The following is a 16,295-nucleotide window of genomic DNA, read 5'->3' as shown; positions in this document are numbered from 1 at the left end:
TAGCAGGCTACAAAGATGAAAAGCAAACACAACATTAAAGAAAAGAGCTAGGGAAGAGGGCAGGGGGAAACAGGGCAGAATTTCCTTGCAGCCCTGACATCTTGCCTTGTTTCTGTGCCCATCCCCTTGTCTGGTCACACAGTCCCGTCCAGAGCTGCCTTGCTTGGGGGCTATGTTCTGTCTTGAGACTTTTAGGCCAGATGACTGTTGAGGAGTTTTGCTTTGATGTTCTAATTTCTTTGAAAACAAATCTTAATTTTAGGCAAAAAGGACATTGGAGAATGGATTATTTAAAATTAAATTACCATCTTTTGAAGTGAAGTTTTAACCCTTCTCAAGATAAGGGGTTGTCACTGAAATTTCTGCTTGCTTCTGCTGGTGGTGCTAGTGGGAAATCAGGATTGGCAGGACCCCGTCTTGTGAAACCAATACCTTAAATCCACAGGGTAATAAATTCAGCTCTGAAGAAGTGTCAGACTCTTGTGGGTAGGGATTATGTGGAATGGAGTACATAATTTGTATTAGTGTAATAGTAAAGTTAGAGGAATTTGCCTCCTGCTCTTATTGAGATAACATCGGCATGGTTCCTACAGGGATAGGAAGCCCAGCCAAGAAAGTCAAAGGCTTAGGAGGAAGCTATTGGCCATGTACAAAGCCTGCAGTGTCATTCACCCTGGGATTCAAAGCTACCACATTGAAAATGAATTGTCTGGAATGGAACTGAGTTATCAGTGAGTAGTTAAAAATAATCATAGCTACCATTTCCTGAATTTCTAACAACATACTAGGGAGTAACTGCTTTATTTATTAGTTTAATCATCATAACAACCCCATGAAGGAGATAGAATCATTATCTCTACTTTACAGATCAGGCGTGGAACTTTAAGTAAGTTGCCCAAAATTATATTGCTTAGAAAAGTCAGGTGGGGGATTTGAACTCAGGTAGGCTGTGGGAGCCCCACACTTTCCACTATGCTATACTGTAGTCTGCTTCTAGGACAAACCAAGCATGCTCTTACCTCAGGACCTTTGCATTCGCTATTCCCACTGCCTGGGAGGTTTTTCCTTTAGATTTTGTTGTAGCTTTGTCTCTTACCTCTGTGCTTAAATGTTACCTTGTCTGGGAGGCCCTCTTTGACCACCCTGTCTAAAATAGCATCCCTCCTGTCATCACTCTCTCTCCTTAACCTGCTTTATTTTCCTTTCCTAGGTCTTATCAGGCCTTGACATATTATTTGTTTGTTGTCTGTCGGTCCCTACCTTTAGAAGGTAAACTGTGTGAAAACAGGGTGTGTTTAATTTGCTGCTATGTGCCCACCTCCCTGAACAGTGCCCAAGACAGGGTAGGTGCTAATAAATGTTTGTTGAGTGAATGAATGAAGTCAACTAAAACTGCTGATCAAGGCCTGCCACCCTGGTTTCAGAACAAAATAATTTGTCCCTTGTGTCAGATTTCGTCAGACTACCCACCACCAGAAAGTGAGAGTCCATGCAGGGCCTGGTTGATATCTACAGTGGCTTAGTAATAGGCACAGTCCCTATCTTTTTTTTGTAAGTCAGCTGTTTCTGGAGGATTCCCTGTTTGTAGTGGTTAAGAGCATGGGCGTGGAATTACACAGACCTGGACTTAAGTCCTGGTGCCAGGATTTATAAGCTGGTGACTTCGGGTTGCTTAGCATGGTTTTTTTTTTTTTTTTTTTTTTTTTTGGTGACAGAGCAGAGTCCCACTCTCTCTGTTGCCTAGGCTGGAGTGCAGTGGTGCCATTGTAGCTCCCTTGCAGCCTTAAACGTCTGGGCTCAAGTGATCCCCCTGCCTCAGCCTTCCAAGTAGCTAGGAATATAAGCATGCGCCACCATGCCTGGCTAATATTTGTGATTGTATTTATTTGTATTTTTTTTTTTTGAGAAACTCATGATATTCAAATTATTTTTATTTTTTCTATGTTTCCCAGGCTGGTTGTGAACTCCTGGCTTCAAGTGAGCCTTTGGCCTCTGCCTTCCAAAGTGCTGGGATTATAGGTGTGAGCCACTGTACCCAGCCTTGCTTAGCATCTTGAAGCCTCACTTTTCTCACTACAAAATGGAGTAAAGGGCATCTCTCTCCTTGGGTTGTTGATAGGATTAAATGAGAAATTGTGATATACATGATAGGTGTTCAGTAGGTGATAGCTGAGACATTATGTGGGTTCAGAAGAAAGCAGAGATGTCAGCTTCTGACAGGAAGGGGAATAAAGTATAGACACTTGATCAACCACAGAATAATTACAAAGCAGCATGTGGACAAGTCTTGGCTTTGCAACTAAGTAGCTGTGTAAAGCTGGGCCAGTTGTTGAGCCTTTCTAATTTTTGGTTTGCTAATCTGTAAAATTAAAGGGTCGGAGTAGATACTACCTATTTCTAGCATTCCAAGTTGGCTCTGACTAGAAGATAATGTGGAACGAATTATACACAAAATGTTAAGTGACAGAATGTTCACAGTAGGATGGGATTAATCAGAAGTCCCTTTTAGAATGAGGTGAGGACCATCAGTAGAGTTCTTAGACTTTGAGAAATAGCATAAAAATGGCAGATTGTGATACAATGGGCAGATCTGACAAAATTCAGGTTTTATGTGTGCTTACATTGTTGGGAAGATACTGCATTTAAATAATTTTTGTTTACATAAGTTATATATTAAAATAGCTAATGTAGTATTAATATTCTATTTATTCTTATGTTGTCAAGTTGAATATTTTTCTTGGATAACACTTTCCCGTTTTGTGAAGTTATTCCTGCTAGCCTTTACATAATTATGCATTTCAGATTTCTACAAGTGTGTTTGAAGTCTCATTTTCTAGAAGGGATTCAGGATTATTAGTCCATGTAATGACAATTATAGTATGATATAGAATAGAAGATTTTCTTATTTAATTTCTTCATATTAGAGATGAAGGAAGTAGGACCCAGAAGGTCTGAGCTGGTAAAACATGCTGATGGTTGCACTCCTGCCTCCTTTTCCTTTGAGGATGCCTGAGGTTCTTGTGCACAACTCTTATTTGTTATCGAGAAATGTTCTAATAACTTATCCTGCTGTACTATTTTTTCTGTTTTCTTTTTTTTTCTTTCTTTTTTTTTTTTTTTTGAGACAGTCTCGCTTTGTAGCCCAAGCCGGAGTGCAGTGGCGCTATCTCGGCTCACTGCAAGCTCCGCCTCCCGGGTTCACGCCATTCTCCTGCCTCAGCCTCCTGAGTAGCTGGAACTACAGGCGCCCGCCACAGCGCCCGGCTAATATTTTGTATTTTTAGTAGAGATGGGGTTTCACCGTGTTAGCCAGGATGGTCTCGATCTCCTGACCTTGTGATCCGCCCATCTCGGTCTCCCAAAGTGCTGGGATTACAGGCGTGAGCCACCGTGCCTGGCAGTTTTCTTTTTCTCTTTGAGACAGAGTCTTGCTCTGTTGCCCAGGCTGGAATACAGTGGCATGATCTCAGCTCACTGTAACCTCTACCTGCCGAGTTTAAGTAGTTCTCCTGCTTCAGCCTCCCGAATAGCTGAGATTACAGGCATGTGCCACTACACCCAGCTAATTTTTGTATTTCTTGTAGAGATGTGATTTCACCATGTTGGTCAGGTTGGTCTGGAACTCCTGACCTCAAGTTATCTGCCCACCTTGGCCTAACAAAGTGCTGGGATTGCAGGTGTGAGCTACAGCTCCTGGCCTGTACTATTTTTATTGTAGTATACACAGTAGTTTTTTATACCTGTAGTCCACTGTGGTACCTTCATTAGATGCCCACTGTCAGCCAAGTGTAGGTAGACTATGATCTGCCTTGCTGGAATTAAGACAGTGGGAAAGCCGTACCTGGAAGGAAATAATTACATAATAATTACAACCTGAAGGGTTGGAGGGTTGGATTGTACTGCGTTCTAGGTGTCCAAGTTTAACTTGGTCCAAGGGAATCAGAGGAGGCTTTCTTAAAGAAGTAAGGCTTATGCTGAGACCTGAAGATATTAGAAAGTGACCATCCTAGGGACCATGGAGGGATGTTGAGTTCTGATATAGTGAACATCACTTTTGGAAGGTGAGGACTTGGCCCTTTTGTGGGACTGAATTGACACTAGTGTGGCTGCAGCGTGCAGAAGATGAGCTTGGACTAACTAGACGATGGTTGGTGGCCATGTGAAGTTTTGCTGTTTATCTCGACAGCAGTGGGCAACCGTTGAAGAGTTTTAATTCTTAGTGTTTCACATGCCTGGGCTGTAAACCACCAGACCCGGCGCACTTTTAAATTTTTTGTAGAGACAGCTTTTCACTATGTTGTCCAGGCTATCGAAAGCTTTTTTCAATGGCCACGTGCTTGCTAGGGCCTGAGGGAGGATGACTGTTGTCCTGAGAATATTCTGATATGCTGAATTTTGCTTGAATAATTACAGCTTTATGATTTAAACCTTTCTGAGGACAGCTGATTCCTCACTCTAGGTAGCTTGGCTGGTTTGGTGGCAGTGCCAGATTGAGTTCCATAGCCCCCAGCCAAACCCCTGCGGCTAACTGGGAATCATCAGATAGAATCGAGAAGGACCCTGCAGCCCGATCCCTGTAACTTATACTGGAAATGTTGAGGCAGTGGCTTCACCCCCATTTGAACAGTTTGCTACATTATGAGTATCTTTAGAACCCGTACCTTGTATGGAATTTGGAATCATTATTTTTTGGTGATGGAGGGAATTTTTGAAATTCTAGATGATGAAGTCTAATCTCCAAAATAATACAAAATTTGCTATAAACAACTGTTGCCTTGCTACTAGTAGTTTGCTTATTTTCTTTTTGAAAGTCTAGGTATATTTTAACCATAAAAGTACCAATGACTATTATTTGTTTAAAATAGACTGTGTGGGGCCAGGTGCAGTGGCTCACACCTGTAATCCTAGCACATTGGGAGGCTGAGGTAGGTGGGTCACCTGAGGTCAGGAGTTTGAGACCAGCCTGGCCAACATGGTGAAACCCTGTCTCTACTAAAAATACAAAAATTAGCCAGGCGAGGTGGTGCATGCCTGTAATCCCAGCTACTTGGGAGGCTGAGGCAAGAGAATTGCTTGAACCCAAAGGCAGAGGTTGCAGTGAGCTGAGACTGCGCCATTGCACTCCAGCCTAGGCGACCGAATGAGACTCCATCTCAAAAAAAAAATAAATAAATAAATAAAATAAAATAAAATAAAATAGACTGTGTGGGCCATGTATTGTTTTAGGTACCATGCCTAATATTCTGTCTCATATATTATAATCAAAATATTGCTACCATTTTACAGATGAGGGAGTGGTAGGGGCTAAATGACTTGTTCAATGTAACACAGCTGGGTAAGCCAGGGTTTGAACCCCCAAATATAGTTCTTTATTGTAGCTTAAAAGCAGACACCCTTATAAATGAAAAGCTACAGAAACCTTTGGACGCAAAAATCTTAAATATGAAAAGGTGGTTCTTAGAGTATTGCAAGGGTGGGTGAAAAAGCCATCCTGGTTTGTGAGTTTGAATAAAACATGGTCTTTTCCAATTTTGTGAAATGTATCAACACCCACCCTCCCTTTTTCCTGTATTTTGCTTGGGAGTGAGGTGTGTTGTGCTTGGGATAGATGGAAGGGCTTTTAAGGACGGACTGAAGTTCAGCCCCAAGGAAACCAAGGCTGCTGGGGCCAGATCTGTTGATCATGCTCCCAGCCAGGAATGAGGGTGGGCCTGCTTTGGAGGGACAGCCCACCTCGCCTCTGAAGGCAGCCGGCACAGAACAGGTAGAGTGGAGTCAGGCTTCTCTGCTTTCCTCGTACCCTCTGTGCCTACTGCCTCCCCCGTGCCTACGGCCTCCCCTGTGCCTACCAGTACAGGTAGTTCCAGAGTAATCTTCCTCCTTTCTTTTCCTGCCACTGGCAGCCACAGAATGTTGGGACTTTAATCTGACACCTCAGGATAATAAATCTCTTTGGTAGAAACAGCTTGCTAATGATAAATGATAGTTTTAATACTGTACGTGCACAGTCTCATTTGATTCTTGCAACAACCCTGTGATGTAGGTAAATTTCGTCTGTTACAATCTTTACGAAGGAGGAAACTGAGGCTCCATTCTGATCTAAACCTCCATCCTTTCTTGTCTGACATGCTGTGAGAATCTCAACTGATTGTCCAGGCGCTCTGGCCTCACTTCAGTCTGTTCTCTGTACAGTGTGAAGGAAATCTTTAATAATCCCATCTGATCACGCCATTCCCTGTTTAAACCCCTCCTTGAACTTATTCCTCTTCTCTTTCCCTTTTTGCTCTGCAGCTCTCCTCCCTCCTGTAATGCTTCCTCTGCCTGCAATATCATTCCTCACCTGACTTTTTAAATCTTCACTTATCCTCAAGTTGTGGATACTTTTCCTTTAGAGCTCTGATTATATCGTGTAATTATATATTTGTGATTATTGTCTGTTTATCTCACCAGCTTTTAAGCCCACAAGGGCAAAAAACATGTCTCTTTGGCCATTGCTTAGCAGAGTAAGCAGTAAAGATTTGTTGAAAGGAGAAACTTCAGGAAATTAAATGTCTTGCGTGAAGTAGTAAATGATATTTTTACTAGGATATAAGCTCCCTGAGGGCAGGATTTTTGGTGTCTTTTTTCATTGGTATATCCCTGGCATCTTGAACAGTGCCTGGCATATGGTAGTAATATTTACTGAATATTGATTGTGCTTGGATGTGAGTCCAAAGATTTCTTATCCAAATCTAGGACTTTTTCTCCCTTTGTGCCAAATCTGTTTGAAGATGGGGATTAGTTTAGTTCTGATTCTGAATCATCTCATGAATGTAGCCAGGCCATGTTAGCCATCTAAGGGGAAGCTACTAATTTTTTCTTACTGGCTCTTAGCCTATTGCCAGACATCCATTTTGCCACAGTTTTTCTCTTAGATGCAGCAAGATTTCTCTCCTCACCTTAGGAAATATTGTACCTAACTAGATCCTTTTGAATATTGGTTTAGAACATGATGGTTTTAAGGATTCATTTGGATGGGATTTTTTCAGCGAATCCTGGTCTTTACCTGTGCACTCTTTTGGGTCATGAGGGCATGAGGGGCAGTGCACTTAATAGACTCAGAAATAAACCCAGGGGATCTCTGAAATTAGCAGCGCATTTATTTATTTATTTATTATTAAAAAAAAAACCCATTAAGTCTCCGAATTTTCTTATGTTATTGATGAATACTAAGTGTTCATCAATTCATCAAAGTTCACCTACCTTTTAAATGGAACATGTTGCTTTCAAATGTGGGCAAAATGACTATTATTCCAAATCGCTCTTTCACGATCTCAGAGTATCCTATTTATATTTCTACTTTTTTTTTTTTTTAATACTTTATGTTCTAGGGTACATGTGTACAATATGCAGGTTTGTTACATAGGTATACATGTGCCATGTTGGTTTGCTGAACCCATTAACTCATCATTTACATTAGGTATTTCTACTTTTTTTTTTTTTTTTTTTTAAGTGAAAGCAAGTTTATTAAGAATGTAAAGGAATAAAGGAATGGCTACTCCATAGACAGAACCTATATTTCTTTCTTTCTTTTTTTTTTTTTTTTGAGATGGAGTCTCACTCTGTTGCCCAGGCTGTAGTGCAGTGGCATGATCTCGGCTCACTGCAACCTCCGTCTCCCGGGTTCAAGTGATTCTCCTGCCTCAGCCTCCCAAGTAGCTGGGATTACAAGCACGCACCACCGTGCCTGGTTAACTTTTGTATTTTTAGTTGAGCCAGAGTTTTGCCAGGTTGACCAGGCTGGTCTCGAACTCCTGACCTCAGGTGATCTGCCCAGCTCGGCCTCCCAAAGTGCTGGGATTACAGGCATGAGCCACTGCACCCGGCCAGAACCCATATTTCTAAAGAAAGCATTTAGTTCATAAAGTCCAGAGATTCTTTGAGGTCAAAAAGTCAGGATTGGGAGTCCCTGGTGTTTACAGTCAGTGTGGTAGAACCTCACAGAAGAAAAGAGTTGTTTATATTTCCTTAGTTTTATCAAAGCTGCAACTTTTCGGAAGCCTTCAGTCCATCCAGCATTCTAATTAGGAAACTGATTCCTAAGTTGGGTGTTAAGGCACTGAGGTGTACAAGTTGTGGCCAAAACTGGAGTTCAGCTGAATGAGAATGACACGCTTCCCTTTTGCTTCCCCTCTGCCTTGGGAGCCTTTCACCACACTGGGGAGATTAGACAAAAACCTTCTGCAGTTTATTTTCTTTTTGAACAAGTTACATTATGGAGAGAATTTTAAGCTAAAAGAAGAAAAGCTCCCTTTTTGTTACAAACAGCAGTGTGCAGTTTCAGCTTGTCCAGGACTTCCTCAGAGATGTTTTAAGATCCGGTGTAAACTTGCTGTGGTTTGCCTTTGGGCATCAAACTGTTTAGCTTGGCTCTATTATATCCGTAATTGCTGCATTTTAATAATTGCCCAATATTCTTGTCAGCAATTTGCAGCCTATATTTTTAATGGAACCATTTGCCTTTCTTTTCCACAGGTTCGTTCAGACCTGGTTGAAACCCCTGGATTAACGCAGCACAGACCCTCATACCCACTGCAGCTGTAGGCAGGGTGACGCAAGCTCGTTAAATATTCCCACAAGCCTCGTGCCGCTTACAGTTTATGTGCTTCGTAAAATCCTCTGGGAAGTCATCTTCTTCTGAGATCTCCTTACAGGGTTTTGCTTTATAAAAGTTGTCTTTAACATTTGCTGACATAGCATATTCTTCCAGAGAGGTTTTTCCTTATCAAAATTATTACATAGGCAGGAGGCACTATAGTTCTTGTAAACCAGTTCACTAATTTAGGGAATCTAATATTTTGAAGGGAAAAAAATAGACACAGATACTCTTTGTGGTAGTTTAATTTTTAAGTTAACAGAGAAGATTTCCATGTGATCAGAGTTGATGTGGAATTATGGTGACAGAAATGTTGGACTTTGAGAGATAATTAAGTCAGTTTAATGGCTCCCAAATTATCTCTATAATTTAGTCAGCTTTTGAGACAAGCTGTGTCATTGATGACTTATGCCTCAACTTGACTGGTAATTTTGTTCTTTTAGTGAGTCCACTCTTTAGCTTATCTCCTTTTGTCTGTTGTAATGTTTGTTTTTCACTAAACAAAAGTTTGAACTGGATTTACAGTAGCTAAGACTTACATAAATAACTATACCTTAATTTCTCCACTTTATTGGTATAAATACCTCAAAGAGAATGGACAAGTAGCGATACAGTACAGTAATCATAGCTAACATTTATTTGGTTGGTTTTTATGTGCTAGGGATTGTTCTAAGCATTGTGTATGTATATTAACTAACTGAATCCTCACAACAGCCTACCATACATTTCCTACCACAGGATATGTTCATTCATGAAGAGTTCATGAAATGTTAGTTGCCTAACATTACCATTGGGGCAGAGTGGATTCACACCCAGGCAGATTTTTTATCTTTATCATAATCCATATACTATTCATATGAGGATTTTAATCACTAACATATATCAAGATTGAACCATAGTGCCTCCTGCCTATATAATAATTTAGTTTTAAGACATATCTAAGAAATTCTTTTTGAAATTGGAACTTTACTGTTATCATTTCTGAATAGGTAATACTTGCAGATGTTATTAATACAAAACCCAGAAGGGAATTCAGTGAAAAGGCTTCCGCTCCCTCCCACCCCTGTCCTGCAGTCACCCTATTCATAGGCAATGTTACAATTGCAAAGAGCCATTTTAAATATCTTTCTCTTTGACAATTGATGCAATAGACTAAGACCATTTAATTACAAACTCATTAAAAATATTTTTTTTGTACTGTATCTTCACGCACCCACATTGGCTTTGTCTCTGAAGGTAGCGGGCAGCTCCTGTTGGGTGATATTTCCTGAGTGAAGATAATAAGGCCACAACCCCCAGGTGTGTGAGATGGCGCCTGGAAACTCCACCATTCTGCCTTTTCCAGGACCTAGATCAGGGAAGGTCTTTGCACTTTTACCCATAACTTTTATTCTTGATGAGAAGGAACCATGCCTGGAGCATAGTAAATGCTCAGTAAATGTTTGTTAATTGAACTTCTGTGAGTTGTGCCAGGCTCAGGGATAGAGGGCTGGAAAAATATACTTTGGAGTGTCTAAATCAGTAACCATTAGGGCCATGTGAGGAATATTCAAGTTAGGCAAGCCACCACAAAACTCTCATTCAAGACTCTGGATAGGAAAAGATTAGAAAGAACCTTCTAGATCCTCGAGTCCAGTAACCAGATAGTCTCAGATGGGCTGAGAGACAGGGAAGACTTTTCTCCTGTTAAAATGTTGGCAAACAGTTGAAATAAGGACCTTGCCTTTTTACGTTTCTTTATTTTTTTCAGATTGCTTCTCAGTGCAACTTAATTTGATCCTTGTGATGACTCTGTTATTATAACATTAGATTGAGTCTCTAATCAGAGCTGGTTTTGTTTTCTTGTTGGCACTAGGGTTGCATGTATCAAGTGTCATTGATAAGTTTGGTACCACAACTTAACTGGTGATGTTATATTTCAGGTGCACCTTGATTTTCTTCTGTAGTCCTGAAAATTCTCTATAAAACCAAAGATTTAAAATGTCAAAACAGGGCCAGGCGCGGTGGCTCACGCCTGTAATCCCAGCACTTTGGGAGGCCAAGGCGGGTGGATCACAACATCAGGAGTTCAAGACCAGCCTGGCCAACATGGTGAAACCCCATCTCTACTAAAAATACAAAAATTAGCCGGGTGTGGCGGCTCATGTCTGTAATCCCAGCTACTTGGGAGGCTGAGGCAGGAGAATCGCTTGAACCCAGGAGACGGAGGTTGCAGTGAGCCAAGACCATGCCACTGCACTCCAGCCTGGGCAACAGAGCAAGACTCCATCTCAAAAAGAAAACAAAAGTCAAAAACAAATATGTCATTGGCAAAAGTATTTGCAATAAAAATCTTTATTAGATAGTCACTGCCCTCAGTCTAGTTTGCTTGAGTGCTATTTGGCATCTTTTAAGATAAATTTCTTATATTATGCTTTTCAGAAATTCTCCATTTAACTTTAGTGTCCGTTTGTGAAGTTTCTTCATTAAGTTTGCTTATTGAAATTTGTTTTACAGGCAATTTGAAAATTGCAAGGAGGGACTTTAAGACTACTTCTGATTTGCAAAGATTGTGCTCTGAGCAGGCTGAAGTGACTGGATGAGACACACTGTTGGAGAAATAAAAATGACTTCCCATTATGTGATCGCCATCTTTGCCCTGATGAGTTCCTGTTTAGCCACTGCAGGTAAGTTGCATAATATAAATTGCATGTTTGTTATATATTTTTGGATACATTTTGTCCCAGTCTCTTTAGTTGAGAGGAATTTAGCCCATGTGGTGTTCATGCAGAACTTGAATATTTATGTTCTTTAGGGAAATAAAATATTTGACTACTGTGTAGATACATAATACATTGGTCTGTGCTATATTTTACTAGGTTGGTGCTGGCATTGTCATGTTAGTGATGCAGATACCTGGCTAACCTTGGTGGAGGAAGGAAGAGAACAAATACGCTAATGAATAATCCCACCTAATTTTGTTACATGCATAGATTGTTTTTATATATATATATTTTGAGATGAAGTCTCACTCTGTTACCCAGGCTGGAGTGCAGAGGCATAATCATGGCTTACTGTAGGCTTGACCTCCTGGGCTTAAGCGATCCTCCCACCTTAGCCTCCTAACTAGTTGGGACTACAGGTGTGTGCCACCATGCCCCGCTAATGTTTTATTTTTGTCTCCCTATGTTGCTCAGGCTGGTTTCAAACTCCTGAGCTCAAGTTATCCTCTCTTCTTGGCCTCCTAGTGTGCTGGCATTACAGGTGCGTGCCTGACCTGTATTTACATTTTTGTCCCTGAATAAGGATTTCAAGAAAGCATTTTTGTCCTTTATTAGCAAATGAATAGATCTTCTAGATTGAGGTGACACTCTTGATGTAGGCTGCTTGGGAGGTATTTAGTTTTGCCTATTTCGCATATTTCAATATGTAACTTTTTTTTTTTTTTTTGAGACAGAATCTTGTTCTGTCGCCCAGGCTGGAGTGCAGTGGCCTGATCTCAGCTCACTGCAACCTCCTCCTCTTGGGTTCAAGCAATTCTCGTGCCTCAGCCTCCCAAGTAGCTGGGACTGCAGACGCCCACCACCTCTGCCTCCCGGGTTCAAGCGATTCTCCTGCCTCAGCCTCCTGAGTAGCTGGGACTACAGGCATGTGCCACCATGCCTGGCTAATTTTTTGTATTTTTAGTAGAGACGAGGTTTCACCGTATTAGTCAGGCTGTTCTCCATCTCCTGACTTCATGATCTGCCTGCCTCAGCCTCCCAAAGTGCTGGGATTACAGGTGTGAGCCACCTCCCCCGGCCATAAATATCTTGAAAGAAAGTTGCTAGGCCTTTTTTGTTGTCATTGTTTTTTGAATGCCAGTTTATGAATTTGAACTGCCCATTCTCTATTTTTGTCTATCAGCAGTTTCATTTTGTCTCATTATTGAAGTGCTATTTGCCTTTTAGCCTTTCTATTACAATGGAATAAATGGAATTGACTTAAAATCTCATTGAGAAGTAGTAGAAATGCCCCCCTGCCAAAAAAAAAAAAAAAAAAAAAAGAAAGAGGGAGAGAAGCGGCTTGATGGAAAATATGCTGTTTTGATGACAAGATATCTAGTCTCACCTTGTGGGTTTTAGGCTGGGCTTTCTGCCTTCATTGATGCCTGGGTCAGACTGAAAAACACAACTGAAGAAGGCACTTTATGGGAAAGGAGTGAGTTCGATGGCCCTGTCCAGCCTTGATGAATTTGATAGTGAATCAGTTTTGCTTCAGATCTTCCTTTTCCTATTTCAAGCCTTTGGGAAAATATACACACAAGTGTATATATATTTGAGTTGAATACACACTCAAAGCTTTGCCGAGGTAGAAGGGACAGTAGAGTTACAGATTTTTTTTTTTTTGATACAGAGTCTCGCTCTGTCTGTCACCCAGGCTGGAGTGCAGTGGTGCCATCTCGGCTCACTGCAACCTCTGCCTCCTTGTTTAAGAGATTCTCCTGCCTGGAGATGTAGGCTTGACGTAGGCTGTACTATTTATGAGCACGAGGCAACTGATAAATAGTACAGAGGTACGGATGCCTTTTTGGTGTCGAAGTTTTTTGGTTGTTTCCCTTTTGCAAAATATAGTAGATCAAATGAATGAAGAAGAAGAAGGGAAATTTTTTTTTTTGAGACAGAGTCTCACTCTGTCACCCAGGCTACAGTGCAGTGGCAAAATCTTGGCTCACTGCAACCTCTGTCTCCTGGGTTCAAGCAATTCTCCTGCCTCAGCCTCCTGAGTAGCTGGGACTACAGGCACATGCCGCCACGCCCGGCTAATTTTTTGTGTTTTAGTAGAGATGGGGTTTCATCGTGTTCCCCAGGCTGGTCGTGAACTCCTGAGCTCAGGCAGTCTGCCCGCCTCGGCCTCCTGAAGTGCTGGGATTACAGGTGTGAGCCACTGCGCTTGGCGGAAAAAAAATTTTTTATGTGCTAATATCTGATATTTTTTCTCTGTAGGCCCAGCATACTTTATAAAATGATTTTTTAGGCATTCTGGATGAGCTGAATTTAGCTCATCTGGGTAGTTATAACAATGATGAATATCTCAAATAATTACCGTGTGTCAGGCCCCAAAGCTCTTTACATGTATTATCTTATTTCATCCTCATAAATACTCTAAGAAGTATAGATACTTTGATTATCCACAGTGTATAAGTGAGGAAATGGAAGCACAGAGAGGTCAAATAACTTTCTTAAGGTCACACAGCTAATAAATAGCAGGTGGAACTATAAACCTACTTATACCAGGTCTGGAGATTGAGCCTTTAGGCCTCTATACTGTGAGGAAGGATTGATTTGAAGGGCCTTTGTTTGGAAAGAATGGTAATAGGTTTGTTTTGAGCCATTTATGTCCTCCTGAAATATTAAGTAAATCATTTATTCACTGATCCCTGCTAAGTACAAAGCACAGTAATAGTCACTTAGGGATATACATGCAAAAAATGTAAGATTCATTCCCACCCCACTTTTTTTATTTTTGGAGAGATGGGGTCTTGCTCTGTTGTCCAGGTTGGCCTTGAACTCCTGACCTCAAGCGATCCTCCCACGTCGGCCTCTCAAAGCACTGGGATTAAAGGTGTGAGCCACCATGCCCAGCCACATTCATCCCTTCTTTTGAGTTGCTCGTACTTTAGTTAGGCTTATAAAATATAACCATATGACCAAATAATGAATGTGTGGTGAAAGCCAAGTAAAACCCAAAGACCTCAGAGGGGTCATGAGGGGGAGCCCTGTGGGTCAGAGCAGCCAGGGAGGGCTTTGTGGAAGCTCTAGATCTTGAGCTCTGTCTTGAAGACTGGGCAGAGTCTAGGAAGAAGAAGGCGCTGAGTTGACCAGATGGGAAAACCTGGCCTAGTACAGAATGTGGCATTTAGGTGCTTAATTTTTTTTTTTTTTTTTTTTTTTTTATGATGACATGGAGAGCTGGTATGGAAATGTAGCAGGAGGTCTATTTGGAAAGAAGGATGGAGTAGATTATGAAAGATCTTAGATATCATAATGAGGCTTGTGGATTTTATTCTGTGGTTTGGATGCTCTCTTCTTCCATCCCTTGGAGCCAAAGGCATGCACTATTTAATCTTGGAATTCAAACGGTGGCCTCAGTGAGGCTGAGTATGTAGCCTCATTAGCTTCAGACCCAGCAGTGCTCGGCTCACAGGCTGTAATTTATCAAGGGCTTGATCTGTGCCAGCTAATTTATTTTGTCTTTAGAAGACAACTCTATGAGATGGCTATTCTTATTATCATCACCTCCATTTTACAAACAAGGAAATTGAGACTCAGTTTGGTTAACAATTTGTACAAAGTCCTGGAACTAATAAGTGACAGAGTAGAGACTTGAACCTGGCAGTTTGGCTATAGAATCCAGCCCATCAACCACTAGATCCTCCTCTAGGGAGGAGACCCTCTGTGTGGGATGAATAAACCTCTTCTTGATTGATTAAATACCAGGTGAGTAGCTACCAGTGTGACATCCTGGAACCAGATTCAGCCCCTTTGGCCTCAGAAGAGACAGACGTAGGTCGTCAGAGCAGAAGGACCCTCAAGTAATGGGCCTTCTTTATTTGTATTCTCACTTAACCAAAGTGGCCTTAAAGCTGTAAATTGGTGGGAAGGTGTGGAGGTCTGGTAGCAGAGGGGTGAAGGTTGTCAAAAGCCTCTTTTTGGTTATATGGCCAGAAGAGGGGTAGAGCACAAGGGAGTACATAAATTGAGCCCAAGTTAGAATCATGGGAGCCTGCTTGTTCCAGCTCAATGGGTTTGTCTGGGCCTTCGGTGAAAACCTTTCTTTCCTTCTCTGCCTGTGGTAGAGAGTGAATGAAGGAGGTTGGGGCCGGGTGGGTGAGGGGAGCAAGCCATATCCCAGTGTTAGTGTTGTTTTGTCAAAGCTCATGCTTTTCGGCTGGGTGCGGTGGCTCACGCCTGTAATCCCAGCACTTTGGGAGGCCGAGGCGGGTGGATCATGAGGTCAGGAGATGGAAACCATCCTGGCTAACACGGTGAAACCCCATCTCTACTAAAAATACTAAAACAAAATTATCTGGGTGTGGTGGCGGACACCTGTAGTCCCAGCTACTCGGGAGGCTGAGGCAGGAGAACGGTGTGAATCCAGAAGGCGGAGCTTAGATTGCGCCACTGCACTGCAGCCTGGGTGACAGAGCGAGACTCCTCTCAAAACAAAACAAAACAAAACAAAAAAAACCTCATGCTTTCCCTCCCCTCCCTTGTTCCTTTGTTATCATATAGCACTGTTGAGGGTGGAGGGTGGACTGTGCTCTTGGTGAATATGAGCTGTGTAAGGACCATAATGCCTCCTGATTGGAAATTAGCTTAGGTGATTTACTTGGGTTAAAAAAAAAAAAGAGAGAGGGAGAGAAAATAAATACAAGAGATTTATTGGGGTTAAAAGCAAAAAAGAAAGAAGAAAAAGAAATTATCTTAGGTTATTTATTGGCCTCTTATCTTAGATCCTGTAACTATCTAATGTAAGAAAAGTGGGAAGTTTAAAAAATAAGTGCTTGATACTATGGGCTTCAGTCTAAGTTTTGTTTTAAAAACTCTTCTATACTTGTGTTATAATATTAATATTATTGAAAATATTTGCTTTCCAGGCTGAAGTGATTCATTTATTATTCTGTTCTGCTTTGCTTTCC

General features: G+C 41.5%; 1 protein-coding gene across 2 annotated transcripts in view; it reads left to right on the top strand.

Annotated features, from left to right (window-relative positions):
- Nucleotides 1-16,295, top strand: part of TGFBR3 (transforming growth factor beta receptor 3) — a 207,236-nt gene that overhangs the window by 13,283 nt on the left and 177,658 nt on the right. For both annotated transcript variants that reach the window (XM_050777229.1, XM_050777302.1), the window contains exon 2: nt 11,132-11,301. In XM_050777229.1, coding sequence (XP_050633186.1) covers nt 11,214-11,301 — 88 coding nt within the window. In that variant the 5' untranslated portion in view covers nt 11,132-11,213. The remainder of the gene's footprint in view (nt 1-11,131; nt 11,302-16,295) is intronic.

This window comes from Macaca thibetana, chromosome 1, assembly GCF_024542745.1.
Source record: "Macaca thibetana thibetana isolate TM-01 chromosome 1, ASM2454274v1, whole genome shotgun sequence".
Classification (NCBI taxonomy): domain Eukaryota; kingdom Metazoa; phylum Chordata; class Mammalia; order Primates; family Cercopithecidae; genus Macaca; species Macaca thibetana.
This window is presented reverse-complemented; position numbering and strand designations above follow the sequence as displayed.